The sequence below is a fragment of the Sprattus sprattus genome, assembly GCF_963457725.1.
Source record: "Sprattus sprattus genome assembly, chromosome: 16".
NCBI lineage: Eukaryota > Metazoa > Chordata > Actinopteri > Clupeiformes > Clupeidae > Sprattus > Sprattus sprattus.
In genome coordinates, this window is record NC_137914.1 from 22,196,709 (window position 1) to 22,219,410 (window position 22,702).

The 22,702-nt window shown below is 42.7% G+C and overlaps 1 protein-coding gene across 1 annotated transcript; it reads right to left on the reverse strand.

Annotated features, from left to right (window-relative positions):
- Positions 1-700: 700 nt before the first annotated feature.
- Positions 701-19,060, reverse strand: myt1a (myelin transcription factor 1a; the record flags this gene model as incomplete). Its single annotated transcript, XM_080854286.1, has 23 exons — positions 701-844; positions 1,248-1,391; positions 1,712-1,815; positions 2,032-2,123; positions 2,446-2,682; positions 2,840-2,923; positions 4,660-4,722; positions 5,178-5,246; positions 5,990-6,052; positions 6,348-6,508; positions 6,821-7,048; positions 7,364-7,572; positions 7,876-8,090; positions 8,478-8,600; positions 8,843-8,933; positions 9,028-9,162; positions 9,615-10,565; positions 10,874-11,127; positions 11,755-11,817; positions 12,181-12,211; positions 12,384-12,438; positions 13,364-13,455; positions 19,036-19,060. 23 exons carry the CDS (start codon positions 19,058-19,060, stop codon positions 701-703), a joined length of 3,633 nt encoding a protein of 1,210 aa, XP_080710412.1.
- Between the last annotated feature and the right edge of the window lie 3,642 nt (positions 19,061-22,702).

A 22,702-nucleotide genomic window follows, 5' to 3' on the forward strand; every position in this document is an offset into this window, starting at 1 on the left:
TCAATCCAACTATTCATTTCATGATAATAATAATGATACTACAAACTATTCATATAAGTGCAACGTCTATGCTCATAAATACTATAAATATTACTAGATGGGGCTGGAATGCCTTTCCACTAACTATGGGACAACAGTATTATTGTACAAGACACATAGGGCTCTGCAGTGCTGCATTCTAAGTTTGTTTTTATAGCAAATTAGAAAGGGTGGTAATTCGGCATGTCCTTAGATTGCAACACATGCACACACACTCACAGGAACACACACACACACACACACACACACAGATGCATTCACTCCCACCAATATCCACAGGCTCACACACAATTTGTTGCTCCTGACCGCCTTCATGCGCTGAGGAGAGAAAGCGAGGCAGGCCAGGGTAGATTGTTGTTCTCAAAGACAAACAGGTAGTGAAGTCCAAAATAAGCCTCATTTGTTCAGCTCTGAGTCAGTCCATGAGGAGGAGGAGGAGGAGGAGAGCAGGGGTCTGTTTGGCTCCAAAATCACACTTTTTAGAGACAGCAGCATTATTCAATTTTGGTCCTTATCCGAAAATAACTCCAGTTTGTCTTTTGTCGTGATTATAACACCGCACAGTGTAAATCTGTTGCCTTCTTCTGTATCTTCCAGTGCTCGCAGTAGCTCTTTCACCTTCAGTCTCCCGATTGTTCAGCCTCCCCTTCAGCCTTGCACTTCACACCTCAATGCCTTTCACAGCCTGGTTGATGGATTCTAATAGGGCCCGGTTCTCTGGGTTCTGGTAGCACTCCTTGTTGGTAAACATGTGCGTAAGGGTGTCCACGTAGGTGTCAAAGTTATTTTCGGCCATTGGCTCTTTCTGCACAGACAAAGGTGAAACAAAGAGTTGTGAGACATTACTGGTGAAGCGTATGTCCTTCGTGAGTGCTTCCTCGCTATATGTCAACATGAATTTGATCTCTGCCCACAATACAACAGTGAGTCTAGCATATCAGCTTTCACTCCACACTTAATGGGCCTGATTCCCATGTCTGTAACATAGGGTTCCAGCTTCCATGACTGTGTGTGTGTGTGAGTGTGTATATATAGTGTGAGTGTGTGGGAGCACATACATATATATATATTTATATATATATATATATATATATATATATATATATATATGTGTGTGTGTGTGCATAAGCCCACTCAGCGCACACACACACACACACACACACACACAAACACACATCGACTCTTCTACCATCTCCTGTCTGACTCACCATGTGTGGGATCCGGATATTGGCCAAACTGCGGATGAGGGCCTGACTGAGTCCGGATAGCTCCACGAAGAGAGCCTCGTTCCTCTCCTCGATCAGTTTATTTTCTTCCTCCATGCTTTTCAGGTTCTTCTCCATGGATGAAATCTAGAGAAAGTGCAGACGTTAGCCAAGTAGCATTAGCCTAGTGAAAAGGCCTTGTGTAAGCCAATGACTCTTGCTGTCACTGAGTTACTGATATACTAGTGTAGCGTTGACTAAAATAAATTCAAACGGATGTACTGGCCTAACCTGCAATATCACAAATTGATTAACAATGATTGGTTTGTATTGCAAAAGTTAATAATATACTGCCCAAATGATATAACATACCAAAGAATGCTCTATGGAAAGCCGCTAATGAAAGCATAAATGTTAATTCCTAGACTAATGGGACGATCAGAAGGATTACAAGACTGGGGACTGACCTGTGTGTGCAGGTTTGCCATGTCATTCTCCATCTCTGAGTTGGATTCGCTAAGTTCATTAATCTCTTTGTTCAGCTGCTTTATGTCCTCATCATTATCCAGAACTGAAAGAGACAGATAATAAAGAGTGTAAACAGCCACAGCAAAAAGTGACAAAAGGAAGTAATATTTATGACATAGTATTCATCATTTTAAAAACCAAATGTGTCTATTTATAACAAGATGAATGTATTTTTATAAATATTTTATTACACAAAAGCATCAGGATTCTGATGATATTTATTCTTTTTTTTTAATTGATAATTTTGCCTTAGTCTTACCATCGCTGGCTCTGAATTTCTTGCTGATGTACTCATCTCCAGGTAGCTTGCCCCTCTTCTTATTGGCTGATGCCCTGGGACAGCCCGATAAACTGCAGAGGAAAAAGCACATCAGTTTTGTGGTGTTGACCTGCTGAAATCATTCCTCAGAGTTACATCATACACTAGATTAATTCCACTGGTACACGTGTGCCTTTGGGCTTTCGATTGGGCCTAAATCTAGTTCCCCTTGCCCCGTGTCTCTCTGGTATCCTTATTCTGTTGTGTCTATTCCTAAATTGGTCCTATTTATTCTGTTGTGTCTATTCCTGGACATCATAACATTGTTATTAATATATATACCTGTATATATACCACAGTTTACATTTAATTAGCATTAAATAAATGTATCCCTTCTCTCCCTGCCTCCAGTACCTGCGGTGGGTGAGGAAGCTGCCGTTGGCGTGGCCAGAGCCATCACATCCCGGGGTGGGGCAGGTGGGGCCCTCAGTCTTAAAGGCCTTCCAGGAGAAGGGGGTGCCGTTCAGCATGCCCTCCTTCTGGCGCTTGGCAGCCAGTGGACACCCATAAGCGCTGCGGTGGGTGGCATACTTCCCGCTGATGTGGCCCATGCTGTCGCAGCCTGGCACCGGGCATCTGAAAAGGATTTTACTGTTTAAAATGATGGAACAATGAGTCAAAGGTTAAGGGTAACATGGGTAAGAATATATCAGCTGTTAAGTGACATAATCAGAACCAGAATGTGAGGAGGAGCTATGTTGTTCTAATCACAGTGAAGCTCATATGGGCTCAGATGCTCCAAACTTACTTCAAGAGCTCCGAGTCCTCTTTATCATCCTTTGTGGGGGTGGTTTTCACTCCACCTTTTTTGGCACGTGGACATCCAGAGAGACTGTCAAAGAAAAGTCGAAGAAGACGTTCATTATCATTTGTCAAAAAAAGGTATTTCTTAATGACAAGAAAGGGATATACAGTCATATGCAAAAGTTTAGGCACCCCTGATAATCTTAATTACTTTCATTTATAAATTGTTAGGCATTTGGATCAGGAACTTCTTTGTCACATATATAATACTACATGGACACAGTGATATTTTAGAAGTGAAATAAGGTAAATTAGATAAACAGAGAATATGCCAAATGTATAATAACAGAATTAGACAGGTGCATACATTTGGGCACCCCAACAGAAAAATCACAATAATATTTACTAGAGCCTCCTTTTGCCAAAATAACAGCCTCTAGACGCTTCTTATAGCCTCTGATGAGTGTTTGGATACTGGATGAAGGTATTTTGGACCATTCTTTCTTACAATACAGCTCCAGCTCTGTAAGGTTTGATGGGTGCCTAGCGTGGACAGCCTGCTTCAAGACATCCCATGTATTTTCAATTATATTCAAGTCTGGGGACTGGGATGGCCATTCTAGAACATTGTAGTTGTCCCTCTGCATAAATGGCTTAGTGGATTTGGAGCAATGTTTCGTGTTATTGTCCTGCTAGAACACCCAACTCCGCCGTAACGTCAGCTTGGTTACAGATTCTTGAACATTATTGTCAAGAATTTGCTGGTACTGAGTTGAATCCATGCGACCATCAACTTTAAATAGATTTCCAGTTCCTGTACTAGCCACACAGTCCCACAGCATGATGAACCCCCCACCTAATTTTACTGTGGGCAGCAAGTGTTTTTCTAGGAATGCTGTATTAATTTGCCTCCATGCGTAACGCCTCTTGTTGTGACCAAATATCTCTATCTTTGTTCCAAAATGAGCCTGGCTTGTTCAAATGTAGTTTGGCAAACCTCAAGCGAGCTTGTTTGTGGCGTGTGTGCGGAAAAGGCTTCTTCTGCATCACTCCCCCATACAGCTGTTTTCTGTGCAATGTGCGCTGAATGGTTGAGCAATGCACAGTGACACCATCTGCAGCAAGATGACCTTGCAGATCTTTGGAGGTGGTCTGAGGGTTATTCTTGACCATTCTGACCATTATTCGCCTTTGCCTCTTTGTTATTTTTCTTGGCCTGCCACTTCTAGCCTTAGCAAGAACTGTGCCTGTTGCCTTCCACTTCATAATAAAATTCATCACAGTGGAAACTGATAGCTGAAACCTCCAGGATAACTTTTTGTAGCCTTCCCCTAAATAAAACTGATGAACAATCTTTGTTTTCAGATCATTTGATAGCTGTTTTGATGCCCCCATGTTGCCACTGTTCAGAGGAGAATCAAAGAGAAGCACAACTTGCAATTGGCTACCTTAAATACCTTTTCTAATGGTTGGATGCACCTTTCTATGGAATTGAAGGCTTGACGAGCTAACCAGACTAATTCTATGTTGCATTTTATCAGCATTGAGTAGGTACAGGTATTCAAATCAACAAAATTATGAGGGTGCCCAAACTTTTGCACAGCCTATTTTTCACATTTTATTTAATTTCACACCAATAAACACTGCTACACTAAATATCTTTGTCTGGAAAACACCCTAGCACTCAGTGATAACTACAAAATAAATATTTGACCACTGTGATCTTTTTTGGTGAAGACAGAGTACATTTTCATGCAGCCTTAGAGGGGTGCCTAAACTTTTGCATACGACTGTAGGTGCATGAACTAAACATGAGAGCAGTACCTTCTGTGAGAGGCGTAGTTCCCTGTGATGTGTCCAGATCCATCACAGCCTGGTGTGGGACACCTAGAGGAGCCAATAAGGTCCAGGTTAGAACGAATACTCACACCAGGCACACATAATCCATCAAAGCCACATCCAGGAGACAGTGATTCATCCCCGTCCCATGAAATGTATGCATTGTATTTACGTTCAGTTTACATTCATTTAATTCATGCTTTAGCACATGGAACCCAGGGGTAGTAGCTGTCACCCATGGGATTCAAACTGAATCAGTAAACCCAAAATAAATGCTGTCTACAAACCTATGCCATGCTATAACCAAACTAAAAATAGGATGTTTCTCTTCCAGATCAACCATGTTGTGTATTTGCAAAGGGAAGTGAATAGTACAGTATCAGGAAGCATGGAGAGTTAAGGTTCGGAGTCAGGGTTAGGTCCAGTGGTCAGTGGTCAGTGTAGGGAAGGACAGGGGGAGGGCTAGGGAAAGCTGGAGAGGTATTAGAGCACAGCAGACGTACTTGAGTTCAGCAGTGTGAGCTGCCATGAGGGTCCGCAGAGACTTATCAGCAAGAGGGCAGCCAGACAGACTGAGGAGGAGGAGGGACAGAGAGAGAGAGAGAGAGAGAAAGAGAGAAGGAGAGAGAAACACACACAGGGAGAGGGGAAGATAAGATAAGAAGAGAAGATTCTTAGCACAAGACTGAAAGACCTCATGAGGAAGAAAAAAAGAGCAAACAATTTTTTCTTTTCAGGAGAATGTTTGATTTTAAGTATTAGTGTTACGGAATTAGAAATTGAAAGAACTTTAGTGACAGGCATTGAAATTTGTCATTGTGTGTCTTCAAAAGAAGATTTGATACAGTCAAGAGAAAAGGAAGAGATGGTAGGATCACACAGATAAAAATCACACAGAAACAGACACTACAGAGATTATTTGGATGGTATGAATACACTGTGATTGCTAAATCACCTTAAACTCTTCATATAACAGCATATCACTAGACATGCAGGGCTTGAAGAAGTAAAGCTCTTATTCACAGCCCAGAGTTCAATTGAGAGAAAGAGAGAGAGGCTTTACAGTAAAGGAATGTGTGGTGAAAGGAGACATAAAAGGCCATGAATTACTACAAACAGTCACATGCAAAGTTGAAACTAAATAAAGGGGAAAAGATCTGTTCAAACTTGTTTGAATGGGTGCTAATGTAGGATGAGAGACTCATTAAGTGTACTTCATGGTTAGTGCCATCGGCGACATAAGAGACATGGGTCTTTAGGTGGTGCATTCTCAGAAAGGTGGGGAGTTAGTATCAGTGCTAAAGCTGTGCTTTACCTGCGGTGTGATGCATAGTTCCCTGTTATGTGACCACTGCCATCACAACCTGGTGTGGGACATCTGAAGAGAGAGGGTTGAATCAGTGATCAGCCCAATTTCTGACTGCAAAAATGGAAGGGCCACTATCCCTTTTTATTTCAAATAACAACTTGATGTTGAGAAAATAAAAACAGTTGGAATATGTACGTAAGTTGGAGGAAGCCATGCACAGTTCACAGTCTCCTTGCTGTCTCTCCAGTTTCTTATGGTCTTTTATTTTGCAGTGATTTGAAGTTAGCCTAGTAGATAGTAGATTGCAGATATATCCTGCCTTTGATTAGCACTAAACTAGCTCCATCTACACTTGATCACTTACAGTAGAAGATCAGATTGCTTCTTGCTGTCCTTCGGGGAGAACTTGACCTTGTAGCTGGAGGTGGTGACCTCTCCGGGGTACCTCCTGTCTTCCAGGCTCTCCTGCATGCCGTCATCTTCCTCCCCTTCAGAGGAGGCGTACGACTGCGTGCTGTGCTCGGGCTGTGGACACAAATATGGATATTCGACGTTACAGTCAGTGAACCCATCTCTCTTTCTACACAAAGAACACAAATGATAAGCAGTGAAGACAACCCTCAGAGAACACAGAGATGAATTAATGCTTTTGTGACAATGTAGTAGCAAACAGCCCTACTCTAAGATGTTGCTGAATTCATTAACTGCAAGACAAGTTCATGTTTTCTTACGCAATGTGTTCTGAGATCACAAAGGAACGTGATGCTATTTAAAGCCTTAACAAGCTAAGTGCTAATACCATACAAACTGATTTCTCTCAGAAAGACTCATAATCACCTCGTCCTGCTCTTCCTCTTTCTGGCGGGGGGGCTTGGTGTAGTCAAGAGGCCCCTCCCATTCTTCCTGCTTGTAGGTGTGGGCGGAGTTAGGCGAAGTGACTCCGCCCTGATGCTGGGAGGAAGTGGAGGAAGAAGAAGCGTGTTCAGGGGACTGCACTCCTTCACTCTTAGGCTTCTTCATGCTCAGGTCCAGTGTTCCGTTCTCGTCCACCTCAATGTCCACTTCCTGCAGAGGAGAATGTTTCCTTATTGTAAACAATGGGGAGAGGACAAGAGGCTGTGCAAGTCTAACTGTTGTGTAAATATCACCAGTTTGTGTCTGGAAAAGCTACACACTTGTGAAACACTTTGGCATTATATATTTGTTACGTTTTTGTTCAAAGCAAACAGAAGCGTTTTCTAAATCAATCTCTTTTGTTTCATACATATTTATATGTAACATTAACATATTGAATGTGCAAAGCTATTTGTCAATTATATAGACATTTTTCCAGTATGATCCATCATGAGTTCACCAGTTAGAAGACGGTTCGTGGTGTACCTTGCCGGCCTGGTCCTCCTGTTTGGTGCTGAGGTTCTCTGGTCGCTCCCAACAGCGTGTGGACAGGTTCAGGATGGCGGTGGCTGCCATGTGTGCGGCCTCTGCGTCATGGGAGTAGTCGTAGCCGCTGGAGGAGGAGGACGAGCTGCTCTTTGCGTAGCCGCCTGATATGCTGTGGCTGGGGGACGAGGCTTTAGGGAACAGTTTGGCTACGGGTCAGACAGAGGAGGTGGCAAATGAGAGCGACTCCTTCAGTCTAGACTGACAGGCTCACTTTCAAAGAACACCATGCTAGTTAGCATAAAATAAAGGAGCAAGACTGTTTGTGAGCCATGACAGACCACAGTAACAGTTCAAAAGGTCCTTTCAATTAAGGCGTAAATGTCATTTAAAGTCTAGCTGTCATATCTTTACTATTGTTCAATATAAATAAATACATATATATATATGTCCTTGGACTGTGCAAACTTCGACGGGCAAGTGTTTGGCAAGCAATGAAATGAGGTTCTTACGTTTGAAGGCTTTGGGTGAGGTTTCGCTGGTGGGTATCTTTGGGGCAAGCATTCGCTTGCCAAACACTTGCACGTCGAAGCTTGCATAGTCAAAGGACACCTTGGAGTACTTCTCTAGCTCCTTGGCAAGGTTAGCGCGGGGGGTAGCCGGCACCACGTTGGGCCTGTAGGTACCGTACTGAGGGATCTCCAGCTGCTTCACAAAGCACATGGGCCTGGGAAGGAGTGAAGGGATAAAGACAATGAAGTTAAATAGGTTATTGGAATCGACTGGGAGACATTACATCTCATAAGGCAAAAGCGTTTTTTTTTATCCAGGGCCATAATTCTGCAGTAATGTGTGTTTTTCTTTTTTTTTGTTAAACTAATTTCTTCCCTGGCCTAGTTTCAGAGATTAGAGAGCGAGGTAAATTGTTATTAATTGATACTGACCTCATCTTCTGGTTAAAGAAATGAGGCAGTACATAAGTGGAATGATACACGGACAGATCCAGAGCAGGCAGACTGATGAGTGTGTGTGTGTGTGTGTGTGTGTGTGTGTGGGTGTGTGGGTGGGGTCATGGGTGCAGAGGTGGGTTTGTGGTGGTGGTGGGAGGGCTTACCTCAGCACTCTGTCTGAGTGGCCACCTGCAATGGCTGGCTCGCTCACAGAGGGCTGGGGGAGGACCTGCTTGTCATGGCCCTTGTCCAGTTTCCTCTGTGCTGCAATGGGGCAGCCTGACAAGCTGGAGACAGAGGCGGCGTGTAGAAAATCATGTTCAATCAAGATATGTAAACATTTATTCATAGTAATGGACTTTTGACCTTCTAAATGTAAAGGCTTAAAGGTTTATACATGGCAGATTTGAACTATTATTATTTATCATAAAAGACAACAAAAACACAATAACAATGGAGGCTCATTAAGCTAGATTCACTTGATGCACACACTCTTTACTATGCTAAGTGAGTGTATTATGGTCTGTACCTGCGATGGGTGTTGCGGTTGCTATTGACATGTCCCTGACCATTGCAGCCCGGGGTTGGACACTTCAAAACATTTTCATGCATGGCCAGGACTAGGGGGTGAGAGAGAGAGAGAGGTCAATACAAGAGAAAATCTGAGAAATAGCCCTAGGCCAATGGAAGAGGGATGGCTGGAGGTCTGCTTACTCTCTGGAGGAATCCTGTCCTTGTGGGGGCATCCAGAGAGACTGCGATGATGAGGGTAGAGCCCAGTCACATGACCTGTCCCATCGCAGCCTGGAGTAGGACACTTGACTTCCTTCTTGTCAGACCTGGAACCTTCTGTATTAGAACAATGGCAGATGCTTCAGCAAAACTTCCTCTCGACAACATTATTTCAGATACCACGCTGGTGTTTATATGAAGCAAAGGTATAGCGCAAAGGAGAACATTATGAACACATGTTGTGTACAAACCCACAACTCACTATATGACTAGCTAATGGTGTGGTGGAGCAGTAGCTAGCATAAATGGTTGAGTGGGGCTCCAATCCGATTTGCTGCAGGTTGGCTTAGTCGCTTTGGATAAAATACTTGACCTTTACTTTCTCTTTACATGACCATTCAGAGCATTTTGGTGCATTTTGCGTTCCTTGTTGTCAAGTCTAAAAACTAGCATTGCATGCCGTAATGTGTCTCAATGTGTGGCGCATTAAGGTACTGTGTATGCTTTGAAAAATGAGAAAACTCTTTGTTCCGACTAGTATGGATTAGCTTTGTGTCCTCTGCCCGTACCTTTGCCGTAGTATGGTCTGCGTGGTGTGCTCTCGCTGGTCTTGCTGGACCTCTCGTCCTGGCTGTGGTAGGACAAGGGTTCTGAGGAGCAGCTCTCCTCCGCGGCCCTCTCCACCTGCTCTGCCTTTAGGGCGATGGCCTGCTCCAGAAGCCCCAGGTTGCCCTTGGTCATGTCATATGTCTCTGATTCGTCCGTAACCTCCGACCTGTGCGAAACGCTGTCCACTTCCTCCTCTTCCTCCTCCTCTTCTACCTCCTCTTCTTCTTCCTCCTCTTCGTCCTCTTCCTCGGAGCGCAACTCGATGACAAGGGTGGGCGAGGCCTTGTTGGAGCCTTGCTCTTGCTCTTCGTCTTCTTCGTCGTCTTCCTCCTCCTCTTCCTCCTCTTCATCATCTTCCTCCTCCTCTTCCTCCATCAGGTCTTGTTTCACCTCATCCTGGGGTACCACCTCTGATTGCACCTCCTGGGCTGCAGAAGCGGACACAACAGGCTCTGCAACTGTCTGTTCCTCCTCTTCCTCCTCCTCTTCCTCCTCCTCCTCCTCCTCTTCTACCCTTTCCTCCTTCTCGCCATCTTTGGTGGGCAGTCTTTGATAGTTCCCGCTGTAGTACTGGTGGTCGGAGTTGTTCTCCTGACCTGAGCATTGCGTCTCTTCTTCCTCCTCACCCTCTTCCTCATCTACCTCTTCCTCGGCTGATGTCGGCTCTGGGGCCGGGTCGTTCTGTAATTGCTGCCTCATTCTGTCCTGTTCGCTCATCTCCTCATCCTCCTCCTCCTCCTCTCCTGCTTGGATCTCCTCTGCGACCTGCAGTGCCGCCTCACTGTCTGCCTCCATAGTAACAGGCTGGATGGGTGTGGTTTCCTCTGCCTCTTTGGGGATGTCTGAATCAGAGGATGGGGTGGTGTCAGTCGCTGGCTCTTTTTCTTTAGGACTAGCTGGTGTTTTTTCACCTGTAACAAAAAAAAAAAAAATTATTACACTGTCATGCTTCTTTTTAAACAATATTAAAGCAGAAATACTTAGGTTTTACCATTTTCAAAGTTTGTTCATGGATAAGCATCAGGTATACATCAGTTAGCAAACTAGTTAGCTTTTACCAGTGTCAGCTATGCTGGTGTTTGCAAGGCAGGTCTACATTCCAATCTCCAAAAACTGTCCAAAAACTGTTACCCAGCAAACGGGGAAGCATACTCAAAGTAGGTAAGAAATATGTGTGGGAATATTTCATCACATTGCCAGTCCCTCTCTCTGTACCCACCTTTCTGTGGCCCCGTTGTCTTCTGCTCCTCCTCTGTCTCCTTCTCAGTTGCTGCCTCCTCGTCTGACTCGGCTCCTTCCTCCTTCGTCTCCGCCTCACTGCTCGTGTCACTGTCGGCGTTGAAGCCATCATCCATGGCCAGCTTCAGGGGGTTCGACCTCTTCTTTGGGGCAGGTTGACTCTCGTCTGCCTCTGCCTCTGCCTCTGCCTCTGCCTCTTGTTTCCTTTTCTTTGCCAGTGGGCAACCCAACACACTGCACAAAGACGGTGAGAATATGCAGAGGAACATGTGCAGAGGTCAGACATTTGGGCTTTTGAATTTCACACTCTGTGGAATACTTGCTTCTGATTGGACAGTCAGGGTTTTTTTGGGCGGTCTGTTATTTCAGACGAACAGACCGCTGAACGGTATATAAGCTGTATTTAACTGGCATGGGTAACCCGTTTTTGTTGTATTGTTAGAAATGAGGGTCTATTGGACTACAACAAAGGCCAGTGAAGTAACTTTTTCATTTGGTGTGTGAGTGTGTGTGTGTGTGTGTGTGCGTGTGTGTGTGCGTGTGTGTGTGTGTGTGTGTGTGTGTGTATGTGTGTGTGTGTGTGTGTGTGTGTGTGTGTGTGTGTATGTGTGTGTGTGTGTGTGTGTGTGTGTGTGTGTGTGTGTGTGTGTGTGTGTGTGTGTGTATGTACGGGACCAGAGAACCAGAGCCATCATTATTGTAAAATATCCCTCTCCAGGGTGATAAAACATGCCATAATTTTGTGCTTGTATTGTGATAATAAGCAGCTAAATCATCTCTGACATATTACACATCCTGCCAACAGTAATCTTTAATTTACTGTATTTTTTAAGTGTTAATTGATGGTGGATATGAAATTACCTTCTGTGCCGTGCATATTTTCCACTGACGTGACCCAGGCCATCACATCCCGAAATAGGACAACTGAAAGGAAACCACACAGACACGGATTGATTCTATGCCCAAAAAAAGGGAATACTCCAAGGAGTGTGTTAATTTATATACACAGTATATATGTATATTAGGATGTGCGCTGTGTTGCGCTTGTTCTTAAAACAACATCGACTTTTAAAATGAGGACATGTTCCAGCTAAACAGATGGTACATCTGTCAGAAGTCCCCACAGACAGCATTAAAGAGGAATGTGTTTATTAGTAAAGCGATGCGATGTGCCAGATTTCAATGTTTTTTTATCTCATGTCTTAAGCAAGGTTATTGATGGTTTTCAGTGGCTTAAATAATAGTGTTTATAATGATAATATCATCCTCTGAGAGGTTTCTCTATACCTTAGTTCTTGGCCCACGACATCCACGGGTACTGTACAGCAAAAGAGAACAAGGAGATCAAAAGAGAGGGGGTGAGAGACGGAGAACTCAAGCCACCTTTAACATGTAATATACCTAATAAACTCAGGAAAGGGGAGATGAAATCATGTCTTCACAGCCATGAGGGGAGGGGATATGATGTAAGTGGCCCTGTGAAGACATACCTCGGATGCCCTTGGAGCGCGTCCGTGTCCGCTTCTCGTCTGCATCCTGACTCATCTGGAAGACAGACATAGTCGAGGACATTACCAAACATGGCTACCTCAGTCTGACTCTCCTGACAGTCGTTCTATCTTTCCTGAATACATTTTTGTGACAAAGCCCTAGTTACATTATAACTTCCCTTGGTTTCTGTAAATACAAAGAAGTGATACAATGTTACTCTTTGTCATTCAGTATATTCTACCATACTTGAAGTTTATAGCCTTTGTCATACAGTATATACCATATATATACCGCCTTTATTTCTCCAGATGGCTTTGTCATAAATACCATACATATACCACCTTTATTTCTTCAAATGGCTTTGCCTGGTCTGTCTTTCCTTCTATGTGTCAGCAGCCAGTCTCTCCCCTCAACCGCTCCTAGAGTCTTACCTCCCTGTGCTTTTCTCTCTGCCCTTTCATTTGTCTTTCTCTCCCCTCTGTTCCACCTGCCTGTCGTGAATACGTCGGCTCTTCTCTGGCTTACATCTATGTGCCATCATTCTTCCTACAGTACCTCTCCTCACAACAGCATCTTCAGATACACCTGCTTTCACACACTCCACACTGTAACGCTCCCTAACCATTAAAGGGACAGTCTGCGATTCTAATCCCATACACTTTTTGTCAGATTCAGTGAATGGCTCCTCACAGTCCTCTAGCTATCCGCTCAGTGTTTGCACTCAAAAAGGTCCTACCTCTGTAAATAGGAAACCAATATAGTGGCTCAGACCGAGCCATAAACAATTCCAGCCAATCAACATGATGATGTAGCACTAACTTAAAGCACTCTGAAGTTCCTCTTTAAATAAAACAACTCCACTGCCCATCACCTTGCTACAGTAGGAACAATCCAGGGCTTTCGCAATGTTCCTCCTATAACAAAAAGCGTTCTGTGATATGTGTGTGTGTGTGATGTGATGACTGAGATTTGTCCTTACTTTGACTCTCCTCGTCCTTTTGGTCTCACAGCTGCTGTCTCTGTCCCCTCTTGTCCACCTCTGGTTCAGCAGCTGTCCTCTGAACTCATTTTCTGTAAGGTGGACATAAGTAGGGTTACTCCCATCATCTTCAGAGTCTTCACTACAATGCTACCCATGGACAGTTGTGGAAAGTTACCAAGTATATTTACTCGTTTACTAAGTAGATTTACTCAAGTAAATAAGAACAATTTTGAACTACTTGTAGTATTTTAATGCTGATTATACTTCCACTCCACTACATTTCAGAGGGAAATATTGTACTGTTTACTCCACTCCATTTATTTGACAGCTTTAGAACTCAAGTATGTAAACTGAAGAAAGACCTAAGTTAGGTCACTTTACTTCTTCATTTTAAACTGAAGATTTTACACAATGGATAATAAAGCAGGTTTTTAAAATACAATGCATTGTTAAAGATTAAATATTTTAAAAAAAAAGTTGGCTTTTGACATCGTTCAAAAAACAGTGTGTAGTCAGGGTCACATTTCAGATCTCTGAATTCTTAACATCTCCACCAAACGGTGATTTTCCTCTCTAAACTTCTCACATGATTTCAATTTAATAGCTGTTCAAACGATCAAATATCTAAAAGACTAAAGAAAGCTGTATGTATCTTTGAGTCTCTGTATATAAAACTGTAGTAGTTCAAACTAGCTCCACCTCAACCAGCTGCAACATTGAAATACTGCTTACTATCTGGTCATGGAAACTGTACTGTTATTGTACTGTATAGAAGAAATATATGAGAGATTTTAGTGAGGCCAAATTAATAGGAGCTTTTGTACAGAACCGAAAGCACGCACATTCCTCCCTATTACAGTCTCTACTACCTTACATTGCATGTATTTCATTTGGATATAACTGAATGTGTATAACAATGTGACACGCACGCACACACACACACACACACACACACACACACACACACACACACACACACACACACACACACACACACACACTCATTTATATAAACTAGTGGTCCATTTAAAAACACACCAATAATGTTTAGAAATGTATATGCGAGAGAAGGGGGGCATCCCAAGGGACAGGCACACTGAAGTAATTCTCGTGGTCTTTGAACAGTCATTGTATGGCGCTACTCGCGTGCCTTCATCGCTCTGGTGTCGATTAGGTTTTCCAAACGAGAGGAAAGCCGCGTCCCAGCTGTTTTACACGCCTGCTCATTACCGACCTCCTGATTACGTTTCAAGAAGCACCTGGTGCCCCGTCGCTGTCAAACCGGCTTAGCGTGAAAACCCCCGGAGAAATGTGACTTTCAGTGGAAAAAAACGTTCAGAGTTTATAACGGAAAACTTTTCGCAAATTAGATAAATCAAATAGGAAGGCCAGAAGAAATGATAACCATATAATTTAAGTCATTCAGCGTCGTCCTTGACAAAAGCAACGTAAATTGGTTTGTTTGTCACTGAGGTATAGAAAGATGTTCGACATAGCGAATGTTATGTTCCTCAAGGTAGAATAGGCAGTTTCTTAAGTAAACATTTGACATTATAAATAGGCTTACGTTAAGAATACATTCTGGTAATACAGATAAAATTGTAATGGTATAACTTAGTAAAGGAAAAGTAATAACTGCCAATACAGACAAGGACTATTACCAGACGGGCAAAGCCACCTTAGATGTAACAAACGTGATTAATGTAAGGACATCTGTACTGTTCCACAAACACGATGAAAAACAGAATTCATCTCTATTCAATATGGCTGAATGTAATATGCCGGAGGCACTATTGCAGTAGCCTAGTCCAAGAACATCTTGAACGTGCATTTTCATGGATGATGTGAATATCATTTTTTACTTGAATATTTATAGTTAGCCACATTATGCGTGTTTCTTTCTAACAAACGCTATGGTACAATATCATACTCAACGGATCCTTTTAAAGACGAAGACGTAAAATTGGTCTGAAGCCTTTTGTTCTATAGGCCCCGGCTTCTAAAGCGCAGCATCCAATTGCACGTTACCATTCATTTCACAGTTTGTACTGTACCACGCCTATGAACGACTTCCATCAACCGAGAAGCAAAAAACCTTCCGCGACGACAGAATGGGGGAGGAACCTGCAAATGCTAGTCTCTTTATCAGCTCGCTTTGATGACTTTGATGTTAGCTAGTATGGGGGCTACCTGACATTTTAGCATAGCATGGACGCTTTGTTTACCCTGGGCCACAGGCTTCATCTCTTCCCTAGCTAACATCAGAACAAGTTATATCCTTGCGTGGAATCAAGCATAGATCATGCTACGATATACCCGAGAACACCTGATGCCAAACTCAGAAGATCACCAGGCAGATCACTTCAGTAGCGCAAGAACGTATTTGTAGGTCTCGGCTGAAGCTTATAAGATAGCCAAATATAATATTAACATAGTGATGACATAAAATATACGCATAAACTAACATATTTGAAGACGCTACCTGTTTCGATGAGTGTTTTGTTTTGCCAGACTTTCGCATGACGCACGCAAAACAAAAACGTGTATAAAGGCTTTGAAAGAGCGACATACTTGATGCTTTCCACATAAGAGTATTTCTTATAACTTGCCCAACCGTTTCAGTAGATAAATGCCGTCACAACTTAGTGCTTAAATTTCGGTTTCACACAAAGCAGTGTAATAACTTCAGACTATCGGGTGCTTTATGCAGGTTAGGTTTCTGCTGTAATACAGACAAGTTAGACTTATGGCTTTCATAAAGATAACCATATAGTTATGATTTGGATTAAAAGGCATTAGAAAACATACATCTTTAAATAGATGTTATACTTCTCTCCTCTGCATTACGCCTCGAGTAACTGTCATTTTATATGCCAGTCAACACACTAAGTAGGTTTCTGGTAATAAACTACATTTCCATTTTACAGATAGATCCTTGTATTATAGTGAAACAACAATGGAGGACGAAATAGTAATCTACACACAAAAGCTGCGAGGGTAACCAGCAACTGCTTCTTTAAGAGATTACTAGCCAGGCGTCCATTAGGATACAAAAAACAGCAATGGTTGGTCTTTTAACACACCGATGTATAAATGAAATATAAACGTAGAATGATGTTGGCTATATACATATTCCAGCAACATAGAATAATGTAGAATATATACCATAAGGCACAGTCTTCCATAGAATCCTTTATCAAAGATATGGCCTTATTGATGGAACTTCAGTGTTGAGCACCGTCTTCAGCGGCTCGGTAAGCCCATGTCTGACGTTCAAAAACTCAGACCTCTCGATCACATCGAAGCCACAACGGAATGGGTATGGATAATATTACTCACCCATTCTAAATCTGAATGTTACGAATTATTACCGATTGCATCGTCTCCATTGTTTTGTCGACGAGAATAATATAACTTACCTACCGTTCACGGGCCATTGTTCACCCCTCCTTTCCCCTCTTATGTTGTGACATCATCATAGTAAAACCTACAGCATAAGATGGGCAGGGCCTCTAATACTGCCCAGCTCCCCCACTACCGTATCACACAACACACACACGGTACTACCCTTTGAACATTATAATTATAATGCATCTACTCGGTTTTGCATATGCTAGACCCGCAGAACAGAGTCAAAATAACAACCATCACAAGGATGCAATATCGTGCAAAATATGAGGCTCTATCATATTTTTAAATGCTCTTTGTATCCTTTGTGGTTAACAGTTAACTTTTGGCTTCAGCGATTACATTACAGAAGAGGGAATCTGTTACAGTTTTGAGAACCCCCCATCGTTTCACACAATGGTACTGCCCACTACCCAATGCATCAACACCGACAACACACGAAAAGAGTTTGGGCAAAGACATAATGTTTGACATTCATAATTATTATATAGAACCTTAACTGTTTACGTTAATACCCACGAATGTTATCAGACTTAAAAAATGTAGTTGTAAAGTTGTTGAGTTGTCTTACTTAATGAGACAATTTAGTCAAGATTCCAGGAACAGTGAACTCAGGTCGGTATTCGAATGAATGGTGTAGCTCTACGAAAATTCAGTACCTAAGACAGCGCGGGCAGTGATTTCAGTACCATGGACAGAGACAAACAGTGCCCTGCGCAGTCGGTCTGAACTAAAACCGAACCGTTCTCATTCATTGTGCCACTCATATTATTCTTGCTGTTACCTTCCATGGCCTGTATGGTCTCGGCTTTTATGATAGTTATCGATAAGAACTGTATACCATGTGAACGCATAATGTAACGAATGTAAAGGGCTATTTGATATAATTTTTTTCTATACGTTGTTTTATAGGTTGCTTCGTTTTGGGTTTTCTAGTGCCTTGGTTTTCTTGACAGTTTGTTTACACTTACATACCTCCAGAAGGTATTTTTATTTCGAGGAACTACTTTGTTTTGCGCAGTGATACAGTAGAATTAAATATGTCTACTCCGGAAAAGACCGAACCACCTTATCTACCTTGCTTGTGATAGATGACTTCCATTTTCAACATTTCGCAACTATCATTTCCTGAGCCCAGAATTTGCAGTGGTAGTTGTTCTTTCTGCATGACCTGATAGACTATATGTCAATTTTTTAAGCATGACATAATAATTATGTATTGAAAGGCTCCATAGATAAAGAATGTAAACACATGCAATTGTTGTTATTAATGAGTCGTGTTGTCGTTCTTTTTTAAGTTCTTTAAACTGTAGAAAAGTTTTGCGAAAAGTCTGGTGAGTATTTTCTCAAGAGCAACTCTGAAAGACTTTTTGAATATTTAATGAGGCTCAACTTCTACGATTACCAGCTGGGACTTTTTTTTCTCGGTCACTTAGTAAAGCTCATCACAGATGGACAGCCCTGTTGCGGCCGCATACAATTAAAGTTGTGGTCTGCTGCTACGGGCCCGAGCTATGAGTGTGAATATTGCATACGGTGCCTGCTGAAAGAATGAGATGAGGGAACTCCCCACTCACACAAGTCCCCTCCCATCAGAGACAGATGGAGCGATCTGCCAAGCCGGCTGGCCCTCCCTCCTTCTCCTCCTCCCCACCCCTTCAACGCACACACACAAACTTTTAATACGCCGGAGGACTGACTTCGTCCCTATAGAGTTTCAAACACATATCCTCGAGGGAACAAAAGTTGCCTTTGTCTGAAAACTGTCTGGACGGCTCTCAGTTTGGGAGTTCTGCCCAGCACAAAGAGCTCTAGGTCAGCTGCTGAATTAGCACAAGTGTGTCATTGTGGAAAAAAACATATCAGCAATTTAGTTTTATCGTGTCATCAGACAAGCTTTCCTCAAAACACTTCAGAAATCTGAACGAATGTTAGTAGTCCAGCATATTAGTAGTGGAACATGTGCCACAGCTCTGTAGTATTGTTAAACTAATAACACAGGCTAATAACGATGTCACCGTGTCAACATTACATCGTTTTGTTAAATTCAAAGAATGTATTCACTTGAAAGTAATGCTATTCTATTAATTATAATAAAACCGGTAAAATAAGAACTTTTCTCAATGCAGTTGTTTCAGTAGTTAAGTTAAACATGAATACCAAAGAACGCAAACTAAAGTACGAAAAATGGTCAAATCAGACCATCTGTTTCTAGTTGTTATGTCACGGCGTATATACATTTAGAAAAACAGAGTACTGACCTAAAAAACTTCCACACAGCTCCATCTTTGCGGTGATTTTGTCGTCCCTCTCACCGCCCGCAAACCCTGAAAACTTACTTCACTCCGAAGAAAGTTACAAGGAGTAAACTTACAAGCCTGGGCGGGGTTTTCACCAAACTCTGCAGCTCCACCAATCAGAAGCTCGACGGCGAGTTATTGTCTACTTGATCGGCCAATCAGAGTTCAGAGCTCCGTCAGTGTTCCACAACAATGCCCATTGAAAACGAAAACAAAAGGTTAGTAGTGTCTCCTGCAAGTCATATGGCAATTCCAACGACTTCCTATTTCTTTCATGACTGGATCAGCTGCCTCTGCGCAGTCCACCACAGTCAGTCAAGTCTGTCAGAGAGTTTTAATTTGTAATTTAACTTTAAATTTAAAATACATAAGAAGCCACAGGGAAAACCACTTTAAGTCTTTACTGACCACTGAGATAAAGGTTTTATGTCCATAAGAGGCCAGTTGTCGAAGCCAATGCATGCTTTATACATTTTACTTATGTTTATTTGTTGCTATGCCAGACAAAGAATATATGCCTATATATATATATTTATATTTGTTTTTGTATTTATATCAATATATGTATTTTTTCTTCTCTTTTTTAGAGAGAGAGATGGATATCTACAAACATATGTGTGAGCAACCAGTCTGAGCACTGACAGTTGTGAACACAGGAACTTCCGTTTGAATCGGGTGTCATGTTATGTGCAAGCTGCGAGGCGTTATGCTATCCTTCTCTGGCCCCAAGCCTGTGAGAATCCCCCAGTCAACTCAGTTCATCAAGCATCCAATCAATCAATATCCCAGTCAATCAATAAGCAGCCCATCACTGAAAGACAGCCATCCGCAACCACTCTCTCTCCTCCCAAAATCAGTTTTACTCTCTCTCTCTGCCACTCTCTCACACCCACACTGTCTCTGTTTGACCAAACTAAAATCCCCCCTCTCTATCTGTCTCTCTCTCTCTCTCTGTCTCTCAATCCTCCACCCCACCACCTCTTGGCACTCTGCAGGCTGGGCTGGGCTGGGCTGGGCTGGGCTGGGCTGGGCTGGGCTGGGCTGGGCTGTGCTGTGCAGAGGGGAACAGCATATGCCCCCAGTTAATGCCGGAGCCCTCTCCAGTAAGTGAGCGGAGACCGACGACTCAGATGACAGATGGCTCTTCTGATAATGATGGCTGGGCGCCCCCTCCCTGCTGTTGCCATGGTAAGTGTGTGTGTGAAGGGGGGGGGGGGGGGGGGGGGTTACGGGATGAAGGATGAGGATAGTGAGGCAGAGGAGGCAGGGGGGTAGAAGCTTATTACTGAGGCATCTCCTATTGAATGCACCACAGGCCTAAAGAAAGTGTGCCAAACTTTAAGAGGCAGCAGCCTGGCAGAATGTGCTGAAGAGATACCGCTCTGTTTGTGTGCAAGGGTGCGTTTGGGGGAGCACTCTGAAGAAGCTGGCTGGTCCATACCGAGAGCTTTGCTGGTATCACACTACACGATGCCATTTAAAAACATGGCTGGGATAAAAGTGTTGGTGTTGCCACAGGGAGAGGTTTCATTTTGTAGGTGTTCCATATAACTTTTGATAACCTCCTTAGAGTTCTGGGTGCTGCTGACATATATTTGGCAGTTCTTGTGATGCATGTTACCCCAGTCTTTCATTAAACATTTATGATATGGGACCAGAAGCCGAAGACTCTTGGGAAACACAAAAGAGAAAATCAGTTTCCCCTCATCAAATCAGCCATACAGATTTGTCTGCAAATGACATGTTCTGAAGTTGGGTTCGCTGGGTAAATGAATGGAGAATGGGTTATTTCTTTTTTTTTAACATAACATTTACAGGGAAAATGATGTAGGATTTAAGGGTGTAATTTACATAACCAACCAAATGAATTTAACCAAATAAAATGAACTGCAGCACGTCAGTTTTAAACTAGATAGCACAAAACAAACAACATAGAAATGAAAACAGTAATAAATCAGACAAAAGGGCATGGAGCTACAGCACAGGAACCCAACCACTGTAATTAACACATCACTACGTAGCTCTGCTCAGAATTATTATTGCAAAGTGTAATTCCAAAATTCTGATTGTGGAAATACCTTTAGTCAGAGCTTTCAATGAATGGACACATACACACGCAAACACGCACACGTACACACACACACACACACAGACAGACGCACACACACACACACACACACATACACACACACATACACACACACACACACACACACACACACACACACACACACACACACACACACACACACACACACACACACACACACATGTACACACACACACGCACACACACACACACACACACATGCACACACACACACACACACACACACACACACACACACACACACACACACACACTCTTCCCCCTCCTGTCTGGCGCACAGCCCTGATTATAATAACAAAGAGTGCCCACACTTTGGGGCAGAGCTTAAAGCCAGATTTCCAGGCCAGTGAATGAGGGGCTCTTATAATGAGCTGTGTGTATGTGTGTGAGAGTGTGTGTTTGCATGTGTGTGTGTGTGTGTGTGTATGTGTGTATCTTTGTGTGTGTGTGTATGTGTGTGCATGTGTGTGTGTGTATGCGTTGGTGTGTGTGTGTGAAAAAGGGCTCCTGCTACAGCTGTCACCCGGGAGAGTGATATCAGGGCCTAGCAGCTCTTTCTTTTTGTAAGATTAGTGTGAGAAAAAGGGGGGGGGGGGCAGGGGGTGAAAGCATGACACAAAAACATATAGCAACGCAATTATATCAGTCTGCTTAGAGAACTAAAAGTCTGACTACTGTATGCCTGCAGTGATTTTTACACTTTAGACTTAAAATGTTTACATAGAAAAAAAGAGAGAAGTAGGGAAATTTTACTTTTTTTTCCAAATCTGGCATTTCACTTGTTAGAAGAAAAAAAGTCCTTAAATAGGATAAATAAAACACTGGAGCTATTAATGCATTCGATTTGCACAGAGTTTGATATGGTCATAAAATCCCCCTTTAATGACTGCGTCAATGCTGCTAATTAATTCATTATATTGGAATTATTTTATTTCAGTGAATATATTGTCATGCATACCAGAAAAAGTACAAATGTTATTTAGTTTGATTAGTTTAAATGGACAATGTCAGGGTTTGGAGAGTTCACTTTTTCTGGTATGCATGACAATATATTCACTGAAATAAAATAATTCCAATATAATGAATTAATTAGCAGAATTGATGCAGTCATTAAAGTTCCCTTCAGAGCAGAGTTAGTGCTTGTGCATTTGTTGCAATCAAACTATGTCAGAACACTTAGTTGTCTTTGTTGTAAAAATCTGCAAACTTGTGCAAAAGTTTTCAGGTCAGAAAGACCAGTGTCTCAACTTTCTCTGAAGCGCTTTGTAACCAGCAGCTCTGCAGTCCTGAGACAGAGAAATCAGCCTAGCAGATGTCCCCCGGCATTAGGGTTTCTTGTTCAGAAGACTGAACAAGACAAAAGTGTTGGAAGGAGAAGGGGACAAAGTCCATTCATTTCTTTCAACCCCCTGCAACCCCCCCTTGCTCCGGACCACGTTTGAGTCCCTTCAATAAGACAATCTCACTTCATCTTGCACACCCACCTGCCCTCCCCCCCGTCCCCCCGTCACTAATTAA